The 18,516-nt window shown below is 43.8% G+C and overlaps 1 protein-coding gene across 1 annotated transcript in view; it reads right to left on the bottom strand.

Moving 5' to 3' along the window:
- Window positions 1–588: 588 nt before the first annotated feature.
- The window catches only part of MRPS6 (mitochondrial ribosomal protein S6), a 76,938-nt gene continuing 59,010 nt past the window's right edge, over window positions 589–18,516 (bottom strand). Inside the window, 1 exon segment of the mRNA NM_001433627.1 lies at window positions 589–8,232. Coding sequence (NP_001420556.1) covers window positions 8,043–8,232 — 190 coding nt within the window. The 3' untranslated portion in view covers window positions 589–8,042.

The raw sequence follows: 18,516 nt of genomic DNA, 5'->3' as shown, positions 1-18,516 counted from the left end.
CAAACAGGGATGTCTTCAACATTTGCTTAACCACCATAACTAACTAATTCCATATTACTATATTTAGATCTGGTAAGAGGCATATGGAAGAAGAACAAGTTTTCAAAACATTGGTCATAACTGCTAACTTTGTAAAATCAGCGCCTTTAAAATTCCTTGTGATCTTGCTTTGTGAACAACCTTTTGCTGTTGCTTTAAAGGTAATTAAAATGTATCTGATTTGGAGAGTGTTAGGAAAACCCTTGAGATACCACAGGCCCTGAGGGGGGGCTGCTATACTCCTTATTTCATTACCCGCTTCCTTCCATGGCCTTAAATAAACCCCACCGCATCTGCCCTCTCCTAATGCTGGGAGATCAACGGAGCACTGTGTCCAAGTTCTTCTCTCACAGTCTGGCTTTTTCTGGCCACCTCGCCAAACCCTTCTGCGGAGGCACTAAGCGCTCCTTTCAGAGAGAGGGGCCCTGGCTCGTGCAGATGTACAGCTCCCTAGTGGACAGGAGCCAGGGCGGAGGATGAAACTAAGTGTGGATGGGGAGGGAAGGCATGGTGGCGGGAGACAAACCAGGCAAGCAGAATAAGAACAATGGTGGGAATAAAAATCTCCTTTATTGCAGATAAAAGTCAGAGAATTAGAGAAAGATGTCAAAGAGGTCCTTAGCAGGAAAACAAAGCACAAACCCCAGAGTCAAACACAGTTGATTCTAGCGATAGGTATGTCCTATAAAGTTGCCGGGAACACTGAATTAGAGAACACCATTGCTCCTAGAGGAAATGCAGGGTTAGGTTCCTGCAAGCTTCTGATCATAACATTTATGTCAACCCATCAATATCCAATCTTGCCTTATGTGTGTTTCTTTGTAAAGACACCTTATTTAATGTATATTGTTGAGTCGTTAACGTTGAAGAAGGCCAAGAGCACTATAACTCACATGTGAACAAAGCTCATGTAACACAGTTACTTTCTCCATAAGGCACATCACTGCCTTCTCATGCTTAGGGACACTGCACAGCACTGCAGCACGACACTTGGGGGCTGTTTTAAACAGCAAAATAACCAACAAAAAGCACACAAATGCAAAAACATGACACGAAATACACCACAAAAAAGGCACATTTGCAATATGACAGCTGAAACAAGAAGGTAGAGTGTTTCCTTGTTCAACCTAGGCTGGGAACGGACTTGTCAGAAGACTCAAATTTTTGCCACTCTTATCAGTCAATGACCTTGAAAAGACTATGCGTGTTGATTTGGGGGTTACCAATAAATTTTTGCGAGTGGGCAAATTGGCAAACACACAATCTTCAAATAATGAGAATTGAATGTACCAGTTAACAGAATTTGACATCTCTGTCAAAAAAGTATCTAGTCTTCCACAGAGGCGCTTACACTTTCGGATTCACTTGGACAAAGGGTGCCACATGCATGTCACACCATTTAGCTCAATACAAGCTTTACGGAAACAGTGGAGTCTCCCACTCATTTGGAATGGCGAGGTCAAGAGTCCATTTTGCATAATCCCTACTTCTGATGGTGACCACTGAACAACGCATCCTTCTCTTTTCTGCTCGCAATGGAATCCTCTCGGGGCAAATCTTCCCTGGGAAACAGGATGAAATCACACTTCCTTCCCCAGAGAAGTCACAGCTTGGTACAGGTGTTCTGGGGAAAAGGGTTCAGATGTGATACCCAGACAGCCATTCTTCCCCCTTGCAGCGACTCAAGGGTCTTGAGCACTTTGGTGACGTGGTCCGGTTTCAGGAGTCTGACTTTTGCTAATTTCCCCGTTGGGCTGGCGGGGGCTGGGAGTGTGCAGAGTTATCTTGGTATTGCTGCTGTTGCTATAAATGGAGTGGTTAATTTTGAGGGTCTTGGTGCCCCTCTCCAAAAAGCAGGCTTTGTCACCCCCAAAGGACTTCTTGGTTGCCACACTGTTTTCCTTCTGAGGACTAATAATGCCTCGTGCCTGTGTTTGGCTCTAAGTCCACATCCCTTAAAGCTTTGTTCTCAGCAGAAAGAACGCCGGCAATTAGAACCCAGCAAATGACTGTGTTGGCCTCTGGGACTCCCTTTGCTGTTTTCTTGTGATCAAGTAGAGCGCCTATTCTCTTTAGAGTCAGCCCCTCAGAACCGAAATAACAGCTATGCTTATGAGAAGCTGAAAAGAAGTGTGCACATAAGCCCCTGAGAAATTCTTTTAACCCTTCTCCATCTCCCCACCCCACCAGCCAGCAGGTTCCTGACTTACTGATGGAATAACCCTTCGGCAAACCGGGCAGTGAGACTCGGTCCAGAGCCTCATACACTTGGAAGGCTCTTCAAGACCAGCTGGCTCCCCGGCCACATTTTCCATGTGAAGACACTGAAGCCTGAGGCTGAGGGAAGATAAAGAATTGTCCAAGATCACGTGGCTCCTGAGTGGCAATGCAGGGCCACTGAGGAGGTCTCTGACCCGAAGTTCTATGCTCATTCCATTACTACGTTTTTCTTCTGGGTGACCAAGAATCCCACAAATTACTCTGGAAACTTCCCAACATCAACACCATAATGGCCCACGCCCAGGGGCAGAAGACAGGGCAGGGACTGGCAAATGGTTCTTCAGGGCGATTCCAGGTTCAGTAGTCTCTCGCTGAGCCCTCCTGACACAAATGACAGCAGCCCAGACCCCAACAACGAAAGAGTGATGTGTACTTTTCAAATGCGCCCCGACACGGCATTTCAGAGCACACCCACTGCCGTTAGGGAGCACTGTGTGCAAGCCCTTCCACCGTCCAGTCCACTCTGCCTGCAGGTGAACATGGGAAAACCTTGCCTCCACCCTCCTTGTCCCAATCCATGGTGAATTTGTAAAATCATATTTCTCTCACAAATATGTGAACAGCATGGGGGGTTGGTCAATTAGGAGGCACATTTCATAGCAAGTTAATATGCCCAGTGCTCATTCTTGGCTCTTTGAAAAGACCCCTTAGTAGTTATGAAATGTCCTCATCAGTAGACAGCGACCTGGACCCTCCCCTGAGAGAATTCCCAACCTCTCCCACCCTCCAAGCCCTTTCCCACCATCACAGCCCATTTACCCACTCCCAGGTATTCCCGTATCACACCGTGCAGTTCTGTCACCTCCCATCTCCCATCAGCCATGCTCCACACTAGCCATTCTCACGCTGGCTTAAATGCCATCTCTGCTGGAAAGCCACGCCTCCTCCCATTCCAAGTAGTAACGAATCCAGTTGTCCGTTTCCACAGCACTCGCTTCGAATCTCAATTATTATTTGTATTAGGGCCTGTTTTCTGATACTATTTCCACCTATCTCTGAGAGCCCTGAGATCAGGCACACTGCCCATTCAACTTTGCATCCTGCCCAGGGCAGGACCTGCCATGTGTGCGCTCTATAAATACATCCCTGGAGTAGTGTGGAGAGAAAAAAAGCTCTGTGGGAAATTACACAGCAGGGAAAAACATGCAAAAAGCAGGCCTGGTCTCCAGGGTGCACTCACGGTTTTTTCTGTTGTTCTCAGGAGAAGACCTGAAATTAAAAAGACTCCCAAGGAGCCCCAGATCCTCTCTTCCCCTCCTCCAGTGCTGAAGCCTGGGGCCCCGGGCTGGGTGTGAGGTAGGGAGGGCGCAGGGGCGTAGGTGGCTCAGAGCAGGCCCCTCAGAGCACGGCCTGGGCTGCTGGGAGGGATCCGCCTCCAGAGGGCGCAGTGGATCACAGGGAGACTTTTGAATCAACACTCCCAACTCCTCCCTTTGTAGCCTTGGACGAGTCACTTATTTTCTCTGAGCTCCAGGTGCCTCATCTGTACAATGGGTGTAATTCCTGCCTTGTGGAATTCTGAGGAGGGTAAAGGAAGATGATCCATTTGAGCTCTTGCTAAAAGCATCCTCAGGTGTGTTGGGTTGTGTACCTCAGGTGGGTTGAGGTAGACAACTGCTGGTCCAGATCAACTAGAAGTATGGAAACGCAACTCATGCTTTCAACACTCCTGTAACCCTTTCATCAAATATTTCATCTCCATCAACAGGAACCTGGTCTTCCGGCAAAAATCTAAAAGGCTCATCTGGGCTTAACGGTCCTTCCTTGTTGACACTCATGGTACAGCACTAATCGTCTCCGAGGCAGACGCTTGCTGAATGCCTCCACTTCAAGTGTCTCCAGGAAGCAGCTTTCGAGGCGCATCTGAGACTAGCTTCTTGGGTGCACAGCCTCCGTCTCTCTCTCCACCTCCCTGAGCCCACACCTCAGGCAAAAACGAAGTACTTCTGGAAGCTCGATCCTGTCCAAAGTGGACCACAAATAGTCAAGGTGACAAATCCGAGGAGGAAGCCTTTTTGTGGGGACGTGAGCCCAGAGGGAGCACTCTGGGGTAGCTGCTTCGCCTTGAGACCCGCCTCTTGCGCTTCTGCGGCTCACCTCACTTCAGCAGACTCCCACCCTTGCATGCGTATTCCTCGGGGGTCTTGTCTCCCAGATCTGACCCCTCGATTCCTTGCCATGTCTCCTCTCTTGCCCTCTGTTCTCCGTCCTCCAGCTCGGGGGCTCAGGGCCTCTGCATGCACTGTGTCCTCCTCACATCACAGGACGGGCTCCTCATCCTCCGGCTCTCAGCCCGACCACGTCCCTGCCCTTCCCTTGGCAGCAGGCCCCCATTTAGCTCCACCACACTTTTCTGCCTCCCCAGCTGTCAGCCCACCAGGACAGGGACTCTTCGCTCACTGAAGGAGTGGACCACCAAACTGCTCCCCTGACCACCAGCCCGGGCAGGAGGACCCCATACTCTCGGCTCTGCCAGTAAATATGCAGCCTGGAAATGACCTGCATACATGCCCCGCTCAGGCACCGCACACTCTAACAGCCTGCAAAGGGGCAACGGCCCTTTAGCGTCTGAGGGTCCAGCTATGAATCAGTGGCTCAGGGGGAAGGGACAGTGGCTTCATTTTGGAACTTCCAAGGAGAGGAACTGGCACACAGCACAGCTGTCCTACTTAGCCAGCCTCCTTGCTAACACTCTCTAAACTGTGCCACAGGATTCTGAACACTTGTGTGACCTGGAATGCCCAATGGCGTCAATCGTCCTCCCAGGGACTAGCAAATGCAGGAAAAGAAAGTGCCAGCACCACACTCAGGCCATAAGGACAACTGCTACTACCTGAGTGGCAACAATTCACCCCAGACAAGCAAGGGCCTTGTTTAACCTGAGAGGACAAAGACATCCTCGATGTTGTTGGATGGAAAAGACCACGTGGTGACAGCGTCCCCAGATCAGGAACCCAGCTCTCAGTTGGTAGCTGTGGGGTCAAGGTCAAATCATTTTGCGCCTGTTTCCTCATCCCAAACACAGGCGTGACAACACTCCCTCAAAGGACTGCTGGAAGGACCGAGGTCAGAGAGAACACGTGTGCAGCACAGCACATATAGCACATGGCATGCAGTGTGCACGCAGTAACCTTAAAGGTTGCTATGGAAAGTTACCTCCAACAGCACCTGAGTGAACGCACATCGAGGTGCAAACCGTGTGGTAGAGGAGTTGGTGCTCTCGAGCCCTGGCTGACAGCCCGCGCTTTCAGGAAATACCTAATGGAACAGGAAGTGGCATATTTTCCCAGATAATCTTCATTTCATCCCTTTTATTTCCAGTCTATCGTTCTTAATAGCCCTCTTTACTGAACCATTGCTCTTCAAAAGACTTTTTATAGCTTTTTGCCCTTGGAGGAAGTTGAAGCTGGATGCTGTCTGAGCTCTTAAGTGATGAATCTGGTTAGGAGCCAGGCTCCTCCTGGCTCCTGGGGCATCTCTCTTGCACATCTCTCTGTGCTTCAGTCCCACTGTGGTTCAAAGGGAGGCAGAGGCCAGATCTCTGGGCCCCCTCCTGCTTTAACAGGATCTGATTGTACAAATTAACATAACCAGAGAGTCCACCTCGTCTCTGGCACTTCCTCCAACATTTTATGCATAGCTTTGTCAGCTGGGTTGCTGAGAGAACAAGAGAAAAGTCGGAAAGGCTCATCAGTTTCTTCTAACTCACCGGCTCTGAGGAGACGCCAGAGACTGTTCCAGAAGAAAGCCTCACCATCACCCACCACAGAAGCCACCCCGCTCCCAGGGACCCCGGGTCCTCGGCTTCCCAGGCCTGTGGTGGAGACCACGTGTGGAACTTTTTAAAGAAGTTTTTTAAAAGGCAGGTAGCACTTACTGATTCTAAGACTGTGGCGTAAATTCAGGCTTACGAAACAGATTATCTGGAACTGACCAGGAATGAAATTTCAGTTAGTTTCTCAGTGGGTTTTCTGGTGGGTTGAGGGAGTTAAGAGTTGGAGGCAAATTAGAGCCCGCCAGCTGTGTTCTCTTCTGTAACTCCTGATCCTCTTCAAACTCACCTCACTGCTGATAGAGCCAGTTGCAAAGCCAGGATGCTGGATGCTGGCTTCATTTCCTTCTTAAGAGCTGTGCCGGGCAGAGCAGACCGTCTCTGCCTAGACAGTGCTCATTCCTTTACGTGAGTTAAACTAAGGTTACCACAGAAAATACAGGACACCCAGGTAAATTTGCATTTCAAATAAACAACGCATCAGTTGTTGCTATAAGTATGTTCTAGGCAGTATTTGGAGCATACTTATGCGAAAGAATGACATATTTATCTGAAATTCAAATTTAACTGACTATCCTGCATTTTTATTTGCTAAATTTGGTAACCCTAATTATAAGCATTTCAAGCAAAGACTAGTTGGTTCTTAGTCTCAAAGAACAGTCATGCGTCGCTTAATGACAGGGATCCGTTCTGAGAAATGTGTTGTTAGGTGATTTCATCGTTGTGCGAACATCAAGAGTGTACTTAGACAAACCTAGATGGGAGAGCCTACCACACAGCTAGGCTACATGGTACTAAACTTATGGGACCACCCTGTATTTGCAGCCCGTCGTTGACTGAGATGTCATTATGCGGAGCACGACCATATAACAACATGCCGAACCCAACCTCTCCCCTGCAAAAAAAATCCTCGAAATAAAACTTGTCTTTTTATTTCCAGGACATCTTTTTAAAAAACAGATTTTTATGAGTATCAAATAAAAAACAAAAAAAGGAGAGCTGTATCTTCATACAAGTCCCCCTAAATTAAGAGCTCAGTATGTCACCAGCCACAGGCTCTGTGCCAGCTACTCTTTGGGCCTCCCCAACTCAAAAGCACTTGGCTTTCAACTCATCAGAGGAGTGGGCAGAAGGGAGGAGGAGCAGAACTCAGAGGCGGCTACCTCCCAAAAGGGGCATGCCAGGGCCGAGGGACAGCGGAGGAGGCAGGTGCTCATGGCAAAGGAACGAGAGGGAGCAGTGTGAGACCTCATGTAGACGTGTCTCTCCACAAAAAGCAGCACCCACCACAACAAGTTAACTGTGAGATACAAAGTTCCTGATTTTATAGAATACACAATGCCCATTAGTCAAGAGACAGACACCCCCCCACTCGGCCCTAACCCCTGCTTCTCCCCGTCTCTGCAATCGGGCTGGAAAGCGGGTCACCCTTCCCACACACGGCCAGCCTTCTGGGCAGATGGGCGCTGCGAGGCCTGGGGTAATGCACTGTGCCGGGTAGGGGAAGACACAAAACACTTCCTGCAGTTTTTTAAAATCATGTTTTACTCTGGTAAGAAGTTACTCACATAATGCAGCGGCCTTAAAATTTTATTTTGCATGGTTATACAGCCTGAACGACTGGCTCGCGATCCAAGGCAGTTTTCCTGAGTTTTGCTGTTCAAGATGATATTGGTGTCGTTGCAGGGCACAAAGTCCTCACTGACAAAGAAATCACACTAATGAAACAAAATCAAAACCAGTGTACTGGGACCACAGATGACAAAGTGGCTCTAAGCAAGCCATTCCCACACCTCTCAGAGCAAAGGGAATCAAGAGCCAAAAAATACCTTTTAAAAATCAAATGGCACCTGGAACACACTCTTGTATAAAGGTCAAGCTTGTAAATTATTAATCCACGATGCTCAAAAGTGAGAGACTTAAACATAAGGCTAAAATCTGGTGAATCTTCTCACTTCCTCTTCTTCATGGAATAGAGTTTCTCTTCAAGTGGGACCGGGACAATCCCTCCACACTCTTTTACTTCCTGGGTCAGAGGGTGTTTTACAACATTCGGTCTAATCACATCAATGTCTCGAGACAAGTACTCCATTATGCTTTCAACAGCTGTTGGTGGTGCATAAAAATCCACCAAGAAATACCTGCAATAAAATAAAAATTTGTGAATTCCTGCTTTCTGAAATACAACAATTCCGCTAATTTGGTCAATGTTTTCATTTTACTCCTTCCCCAGATAAAGACATCAGCCACACACACACACTCTTTGTCAAGATAGAAATGCCAGCTGACCAGCAAAACAGAAGTGTAGTGTATACCCAATATCCCTTTTCCTACGGCCTTTTCCCGTTACACTCGCGTAAAAATCTGAATCCAAACAAACTTTGTGGTAGCAAAAAAGCAGTGTGACACTACATACAGCGGGAAACACAAGAAGTATGGTAAACTTAGGGGTGCGAGGACCGAACTTGCTGTTCAACAAGACTCAATTTTTCAAACCATTAGTTGACGTTTTTTGTGAAAACATGTATTAGTCTTCTAATTTTCCAAAGGAGTTTTCAAGTGACTCAATGTACCTAAGAGATACAGTAAGTACAATCAGCCACACTTTACAAATGAGGAAAAAGATTAAGAAAGGTCTGGGACTTGTCCAAGACTATCTTGCACATTCAAGAACTGACAAGGAACGAAAAGAAAATGACTTGAATCTTGGATGAGAGAAAGAATTTAACATTCCTCTACTCCGAACAGGCATCTCATAGAGCTCACTGGTCTTAAAGATCGACAACTGCATCAGCACTCAGCTGGGCAACAACACAAAGGAAGAAGCCTCTCTATTCCCGCCCGCCGCTCCTCTCAGTTCTGAACGTGCGAGCCTCCCTTGTATTGTGTGGTTTGGACCACAGCGTTGGTAAAGGACAGTTTCAATGCAGTGTTTCAGGATTCTGCGATGTTCCGGCTGGTTAAGATGACCTTTTGACATCACATCACTTACTTTGTTCTGGTACATTCTTCTCCCAAAGATATTCCCATCCTAGGTCTTTGCACTCAATGTTCCTTCTGCCAGAAATGTTCTGTGCCCATAACTCATCCCTCACTTCCATCATGTTTCTGTCCAAATGTCACCGTGTCAGAGAGGCCTTCTCTGACCACTTCTAAAGCAATATCGTCCTTGCCCCCACCCCCCCAGCCTCGTTACTCTATTTCACTTACTCAATGCTTTATTTTTTTTCCCACAGCACTTTATCACCACTGAAAGAGTATGTATATGTTTACTTTCTGTCTCACTCCACTAAGACATAACTGCTCTAGAAAGACGGATTTTGTTGCTCTATCCCCAGCACCCTGAACAGAGGCAAACATACAACAGATCCACAGTAAATACTTGACAGTGGTGGTGTTAGCACGAAAGGTGGGAGTCTCATAGAAAGCAGGAAAGACCAAATTGAACATGGACAAATTCAGCAAGGAAGGAAGTGATGAGAAAAAGGATGGAATTTTGTGTAATTCCACACAAACAGGGTTCAAAACTCATAAGAAAATTTCCCAAGCAACCATTCACTCTTAGCCAAGCCTAGTGGGAAAGTCATCCAAGTAAACAATAATTAAAAGTAAAAGGACAGAAAAACATTTATCATGTAAAAACATTAATCAAAAGAAAGCTCAAGTGGCTACAGTAATATCAGACAAAGTAGATTTCAGAACAAAGAAAATTACCAGGGGAAAAAAGACAATACATAATGCTGGGTTCACCAAGAAGGCACAACAGTCCTAAATGTGTCTGTAGCAGATAACAGAGCTTCAGCACAGAGGAAGCAAAAATTAACAGAACTGAAAAGACAAACAGACAAACCCACCACAATAGTTGGAGACTTTTAACGTTCCTCCCTCAGTAATGGATGGAACTAGCATACAGAAAATCAGCAAAGATAGAGAAAAAGTGAACACCACCATCAACCAATTTATCTGACATTTATAGAACCCTCCACCAGACAACAGCAGGATACGCACTGTTCTCAAGCACACGGAACATTTACCAAGGTCGACCACATTCTGGGCCATGAAGCAAGTCTCAACAAATCTAAAGGGATTCGAGTCACACAGAAAAATCTTGGAAAAAATCCCAAAATACTTGGAAACTAAACATATATCTATGGGTCAAATAACCTACAGATCAAAGAAGAAATCAAAAGGGAAAACATAAACTACTTTGAAATGAACAAAAATGAAAACAACATTAAAAAACTGGGGGGATGCCACGAAAGCAGTACTTAAGAGGACATTTATAGCACTAAACACCTTCGTAGCAAAAGAAAAAGGCCTCAAGTCAATGATCTCAGCTTCCACCTTAAGAAACTGAAAAAAGAGGAGCAAATTAAATGTAAAGTAAGACAATACTATTAATGCTAATAACAAAGATCAGAGCAGAAACCTCTGAAATCAGGAAACAGAAAAACCATAGAGCAAATCAATGAAACCAAATACTAGTTCACTGAGAAGATCAATAAAACCGATATACCTCTAGTGAGACTGATCAATAAAAAGAGATAAGACACAAATTACCAATATTCGAGAATGAGAGAGGTGAAATGACTACTATTAAAAGGATGGTAAGGGAATATCATAAACAATTTCTGCAATAAATTTGACAACTTAGCCAAAAGTCCCTGAAAAATACCAACTACCAAAACTCACTCAAGAATAAACAGATAACCTGAATAGCCCTATATTTACTAAAGAAATTAAATTTGTAGTTACAAACCCTCCCGCAAAGAAAACTACAGACCCAAATGGCTTCACTGGTAAATTCTACCAAATGTTTAAGGGAAAAATACCAATTTTGATACAAACTGATCCAGAAAATAGGAAAACAATTCTGAACTTGTTTTATGAGGCCAGCATTACCCTGATACCAAGACAGACAAAGACGTTACAAGAAAAGAAAAAAACAGACCAATGTCCCTGACGAACATAAATGAAAAAATCCTAAACAAAATTTTAGCAAATTGACTACTATAATATATAAAAAGGACAATACAGGATGACCAAGTAGGGTTTAGCCCAAGAATGCAAGATTGGCTTAACATCTGAAAACCAATCAATGCAAATCACCATATTAGCAAATGAGAAAAAGAAAAATCACGTGATCAGTTCACTAGACACACACAAAAAAGCACTTAAATTCTCATGCCCATTTTTTATTACACTCGCAGCAAACTAGGGATAGAAAGGACCCTCTTCAACCTTATAAAGAGTATCTTTGAAAAACCTGCAACTAACATCATCCTAGCTGGTGATCTGGATGCTTTCCCCCTAAGATATGGAACAAACGAAAATATCTGCTTTCACCACTTCTATTCAACATTTTACTGCAGGTTCTTGTCAGTGCAAATAAGGCAAAATAAATATATGAATAAATAAAAGGCATCCAGCATGGGAAGGAAGAAGTAAAGACTGTCTTTATACATAAGTCATGATTGTGTATATGGAAAAATGTGAAAAAATTTATCAAAAAAAAAAGCTACTTGAACTAGTAAGTTTAGCAAGGTTACAAGATACAAGATCAATATACAAAAACTCAACTATATTTCTATATACTAGCAACAAATAATCAGACCTTAAATTAAATATAAAAATACTTAGGGATAATTCTGACAAAAGATGTGCAAGACCTGTACACTAAAAACCACAAAACGTTGCTGAAAGAATTTAGAGAAAACCTACACAAATGCAGAGGGATGTCTTGTCCATCGATAGAAAGATTCAAATTTATTTAGACATCAATTCTCCCAAAGTGACTTACAGATCCAAAAGAATCGCAATCAAAATCCTAGCAGACTTTTTTATTAGAAATTGACAAACTGATTCTAAAGTTCATATGAAAATTCAAAGAATGAGAACAGTCAAAACAACGCTGATAAAGCATAAAGTTGAAGGACTAACACTATCTGATTTCAAGACTTATTATAAAGCGACAGTAATCAAGACAGTGTGGTATTCATATAAAGACACACAAATAGATCAAGAGAACAGAGAGTCCTGAAATAGACCTATACATTTATGCACAACTGATTTTTGACAAAGCTGCAAACGCAATTCAGTGGAGAACGGACAGACTTTTCAACAAATGGTGCTGGAACAATTCAATATCTAGGTGCAAAAAAATGAAGTTTGATACATATCTGTACCATATACAAAAATGAACTCAAAATGCAGCACAGATCTAAACATAAAACATAAACCTATACAACTAGAAGAAAACACAGGAGAAAACCTTCGTGACCTTGGGTTAAGCAGGGACACCTTAGACACAATCCATAAAAGAAAAATTTGATAAATTAGACATCAAAATTAAAAAGTGCTCTTTCAAAGAGACTGTTAAGATAATAAAAAGACAAGCTACAGGCTAGGATTTGTAAATCACACGTCTGATAAAGAACTTGATTCTAGAATACAAAGAACTCACAAAATTTAATTTTTAATAAAAGCCATTTTTAAAAAATGGGCATAAGATCTGAAGAGCATTTCACCGAAGATATACAATGGTGAAGAAGCACATGAAAAGATGCTCAATACAATTAGTCATTAGAGAAATGCAAATGAAAACGACAGAGAGAAACCTACTAGAACGGCTATAATTAAAAACACTGACCATACCAAGTGCTGCTGAGGACGCAGAAGAACAGGCATTCTCATGCACTGCTAGGGGGAAGCAAAAATGATACAACCACTTCGGAAAACAGCTTGGCATTTTCTTAAAGACAAACATATCCCCGCTATTATGATCAAGCCATTTCACTCCTAGGTATTTACCCAAGAAAATTAAAGAATGTGCCCATACAACAACTTGTACATGAATGTTTATAGCAGTTTTATTTATAAACAACACTAATATCCATCAATATGTAAACTGATAAGCAAACTGTGGTATATCCATACAATGGCATACTATTTGGCAATAAAAAGAAATAAACTATTGATACAGACTATTGACGAATGTCATCACAATTTTGCTGAGTGAAAGAAACTAGAGTAAAAAAGAGTACATACTGTCTGATTCTACCTAAATAACACACATCAACCTTATTCAATTGCACACTTTAAATATGTGCAGTTTAATGTTTGTCAATTATATCTTTATAAAGCTGTTGACATAAAAGAGGAATGTAGGAAATTGAAGTGGCAGGACTCAGTGAATGATTTGATATGGGGGGGTGGTGAGGGAGCAATTACAGCTAACGAAGACTCGCAGGGTTTCTCGAGAAATGAAATAAAAACAGCGTAAACTCCTCCAATACCTGGCAAACTTCTTGAGGCATGACTTGCACACTTGCTCGCTCATGAAACCACCATTTGGGCTCACTCTGAAAATTCCACACCAGCTTGGCCAAATTTTCCAAGGTTTAATTCCACTTATTTCTACTCCACATAGCAGACAGCAGGATTGCAACCATCCAACTTAAGAACCGCTCATTTGTTCCACATTTAATTATGGTCATGCATCACGTAACAATGGGGACACGTTCTAAGAAACGCATCTTTAGGCAAATTCATCTTTGTGTGACCATCACAGAGTGTACTTACACAAACCTAGACAGTACAGCCTACTACACACCTAGGTGTATGGTAGAGCCTACTGCTCCTAGGCGACAAACCTGTACAGCACGTTACTGTGCTGCATACTGTAGGCGAGTGTAATACAGTGGTAAGTATTTGTGCATCTAAACATATCTAAACATAGAAAAGGTAAAATCAAAATATAGTACACCTGTATAGGGCACTTACCATGAAGGGAGCTTGCTGGACTGGACATTGCTCTGGGGGAGTGAGTGAGTGGTGAGTGAACATGAAGGCTAGGGCGTTACTGGACACTCCTGTGGACTGTGTTAACACTGTACACGTGGGCTACATTAAATTTATTAATAATAATAAATTAACCTTGGCATACTGTAACTTTGTTACTTGATAAACTTTAATTTTTTTTAGCTTTTTGACTCTTGTAATAATGCTTGGCTTAAACACACATTTTACAGCTGTACAAAAATTTCCTTTCTTTATAACCTTATTCTATAAGCTTTTTTCTATTTAAAAATTTTTCTTTATTAAAGTTTTCTGTTAAAAACTAAGACACAAACACACACATTAGCCTAGGCCTACACAGCGTCAGGATGATCAATATCACCGTCTTCACCTTCACATCTTGACCCACTGGAAGGTCTTCAGGGGCAGTAACACTCATGGAGCTGTCACCTCCTGTGATAACAGTGCCTTCTTCTGGAACACCTCCTGAAGGACCTGCCTGAGGCTCTTCTTGAGGAGGTGCCACTCTTTGCAGAAACATGTCCATGGTGGTTTGCTTGGTTTTGTTTATCACAGATTTTCTTGTAAGCAGATAATCCACCACGAACATTCCTGTCTATTAATGAAAGCTTTTCAGTGTTATGTTCCACGTTTTCACACTTTTCAAAGAGCTTGTTGAAGTCTGCAAATGCTTCTGCTAAATCCTTCACTGAAAATTTTTCTTGAGTGTCCCTCTTTTCCTTCTCCTGCAGTTTCCTTTTCTCTTGCCTCTTCTTCAGCTATGTCCGCCTGTTCCAGTTCCAACAAGTCCTCAGTAGTCAGTTCCTCAGGAACCACCTCTAGGAGCTCCTCCATGTCATCCTCATCCACACCTGAGTTAAAGTCGTTTGCCATCTCAACACAGCCTTGTTGATTTCTGCAACCTCCTCATCCTTGGCAAATCCTTTGATGTCACGGACAAACCTCCTGAGTGTCTTCTTCCAGATTCCATTCATACACTCCTTTGTGACATCACCCCAAGCCTAAGCAAGGTTCTTGGTGTAGTCATAGTGTAATCCTTCCAGAATGGTCTCAATGTCTTCCTCAGTTGCAGCAAATAGCCTGGGCAAATGTCCTCCTCAGGGGGTAGGCCTTAAAAGCTGCTAAAACTCCTTGATCCATTGGTTGGATCAAAGAGGTGGTGTCTGGAGGCAGAAACACCACTTTGATATTGGGATGAAGATCACCAATAAAAGGAGGATGTCCAGGACATCAACAATAAACAAAATCTTGAAAGGTATGTTATTCTCCAAATAGCACCTCTCCATTTTGCTGGCATAGCAATTCAGGAGGGCATCTTGGAAGAGGAGTTGGGTCATCCATGACCTCTTATTGCTCCTGTAGTGCACTGGCAGTGTATGCTTATTGATACGCTTGAAGATCCTGGGGTTCCCACTGTGCCAGGTCACAAAGTTTCAATTTGTAGCCTGCAATACTGCCCGCAAGTCAGACTGTTATCCTGTCCTTAAAAGCCTTGAAACCTTTTGTTGACTTGGCCTCCTTATGGATAAAAGTACTTTCAAGCATCTGTTTCCAGCATAGGGAGGTTCATCCATATTGACTATCTTCTCTGGCAAGTAATTTTCCTCCACAGTCAGCTCATCCAGTTTCCAAAAATTCCTCAGCTGCCTTCACATCAGCACTCGCAGACTCACCACTTTCACATTATGTGACGAACAACATTCTTTAATCATTTAAACCACCCACACCTAGCAGCAAATTCAACATCACAATCGGATCCAGCCTTTTCTTTCATCAATTGCAAACCAACTTTTTGCTTTGGCCATTATCGTCACAGTGCTGAGGACACGCTTCCGTGCCTGGTCTTCAGTCCAGGTCATTAGAAGCTTCTCCAGGCCCTTCTTGAATTTTTGTTGGTCTCCTTGCCTTCAATGAGGCAGATCCTTTAACAGCCTTCATCACTTTGTTCTTGTTCTCCAAGATTGTGGCTATGGCAGAATGGGACATGCCTGCCTGGGGAGTAATAACCATCACTGATTTTCCACCTTCATAGTCCTTGATCACTTTTAATTTTGTTTCCAGATCAATCGCTCAACATGGCCTCTTTTTTTTTGAGGAAGATTAGCCCTGAGCTAACATCTGCCACCAATCCTCCTCTTTTTGCTGAGGAAGATTGGCCCTGAGCTACACTCTGTGCCAATCTTCCTCTATTTTATATGTGGGATGCCCGCCACAGCATGGCTTGATAAGCGGTGTGCAGGTCTGCACCCGAGATCCAAACTGGGCCACCAAAGTGGAACGTGTGAACTTAACCACTGCACCACCAGGCTGGCCCCTCAATATGGCCTCTTATTAGCAACATGAGCAGTGGATAGTGTGTGCTTAGGAGCCATGATGAACAAAGTGACACAAGATTAAATCAAGCACAAGAGAGAATGATGCAATCAAGAGATGAGATGTTTGAAGCCGCTGCTGGTGAAACACAGCATAAGGTTTTACAGCAAATTTTTTTTTATAAGTAGAAAGAGTATACTCTAAACTAATGATAAAAAGTATACAGTACAGTAAATACACAAACCAGTAACACAGCTGTCTTTTATCACTATCAAGGATTATACACTGTACTGATAATTGAACATGCTACACTTTTATGTAACTGGCAGCACAGGTTTGTTTACCACACCACATCACCACATACACACGAGTAAAGTGTGGCACTATGACGTTACGACAGCTATGACATTACAAAGGTTAGGACAACACCAGGAGATAGGAATTCTTCAGGTCCATTATAATCTTATGGGACAACCATCATACATGTAGTCCACTGTTGACCAAAATGTGGTATATGACTGTATTGATTACTTACCTTGAGCAAGGATCTGGATTGGAGCCTAAAATATAAGTGTGATTAACCTTAAATTTCCTTTTCCTTGCCACTCCCCAGCCCTTAACCCACTCCCCCAACCCCCAAATAACTTTGGCTGCCTGGGGGCCAGGGCATGGACAGCTGTCACTCAACATAGCACCCAGCACCTCTTTCTTCCCTTTTTACCCATTTGTTCTTTCATTCAGCACTCATCAAAATGTCCTTCCAAACTACCATGGACAAGTCATGACCTCACCCTTTGACTGCCAACATTCCCACTGTACTTAATTCTATGAAGGGCATTTTTTCTTTAAACACATATGCATCCTCTCTGAGCTCCTTCCTCTTTCCTTGACTTCTGTCCAGTTTTCCTGGAAGACTCTTCCTCTTCTGCTTTATCACACTTAAAGCCCTGTGCTTACAGCCTAAGGGTCTGTGCTGGTGAAATGCCACGTACTACCTAGGGTAACACGGAGGGAAGTGCTCAGCAAGGGCCTGACACGCTCTGGGCACTCAGTAACCCAAGCAATCCCCACTGCCAGTCCTGGACATGCTCCAAGTCCCCTCCCTCCAGAAAGTCCACAAGCGTCTCCTCTCCTGAGTTAAGCCTGCCTTTCGTTACAGTCAAGTATTAAAGTTAGTCAGATACCATATCTGGGTTCAGCAAGCATTGTTTTCATCCATTCTCCATTCAACTGCACCACAGAGGCCTTTCTGTGGGCTAGCCTTTGAATCTAAACCTGTTTCTAAGAGAAAGTGTGTTTACAGTTGCCAACAACCAACTCAGCTGCCCACAAATCAATTCTCTTTCAGTCTTCCTGAACGGTGTTCTCCATACACTGGTCCTCACCAAACAATCCTAAGAAATATACTCAAAGCTTTTGGATACCATTTTGCAATAAGGGTAAAAAGGATACCCAAGGATGAAGACTAGATGCCAGATACATCAGAAGCCTCTTACTTCAGAAATTAAAGGGAATGTCTTACTAGAACTTTCTAATTTTCAAATTGCTCTCACATCTTTTAAAGAGCTTCTGAGGAAGAGGATGAAAGGGAAGTGGAAGTTCCACTCCATGTGGCAATTCAGGAAATGGAGGAAGAGGAAGTGGTGTTGGCACTGGTTTGGGTTCAGCAGCCCTCTCCCCAGCAACAACTACTACTCTAGCAGTTTTCAAACTGGTTTCCTACACTTGCCTCCTCTGAGTTTTATAACAGTCAAGTCATGAGCTCAAGGTCACTCAGCTACTAAGGGGCCACAACCAGGATTGTAACAGAGAAGGCCTTTTGACTCCAGGACACAAGAAGCCACAGGTAACTTCAGGGACCAAGGGGTTACAGAACCACAGAATGTGAAGTGTGGGAGAGGACCATGAAGACACGGCATCCAACCCTTTCAGGTTTCTTATGAGGAAACTGATCTGCTCCACGTCACGAAGTGAGAGGCAGGAACCAAGCAGAAGCCCTGGACAAACTCCATCTCCACCTGCCTTAGTGACCCAAGTAGACAGGTCCAGTCTCCAGACCCCATGGTTCTCTACTCTGTCAACATCTCTTGCTACCTAGCAGCCAGCATTTTGGAGGTTTCTCAAGGACAAAATGAAGCCCTAGAAAAAGGGCCTGAAAATCCTAAGCTTGGCTTCTGGAGGCTCCCCACTACGACCAAACCCCTCGAGCCTTTGCCTTCTTTGACCTACTCTGCCCTCCCTCTACCCGTCATGACACTCCTCTAGCAACCAAACCCAAACAAGAGCAGTGGCCA

This window comes from Equus caballus, chromosome 26 (assembly GCF_041296265.1).
Source record: "Equus caballus isolate H_3958 breed thoroughbred chromosome 26, TB-T2T, whole genome shotgun sequence".
In the NCBI taxonomy this organism is placed as follows: domain Eukaryota; kingdom Metazoa; phylum Chordata; class Mammalia; order Perissodactyla; family Equidae; genus Equus; species Equus caballus.
Note: the sequence above shows the minus strand (reverse complement) of the source record. Positions and strands in the feature narration are given on the sequence as shown.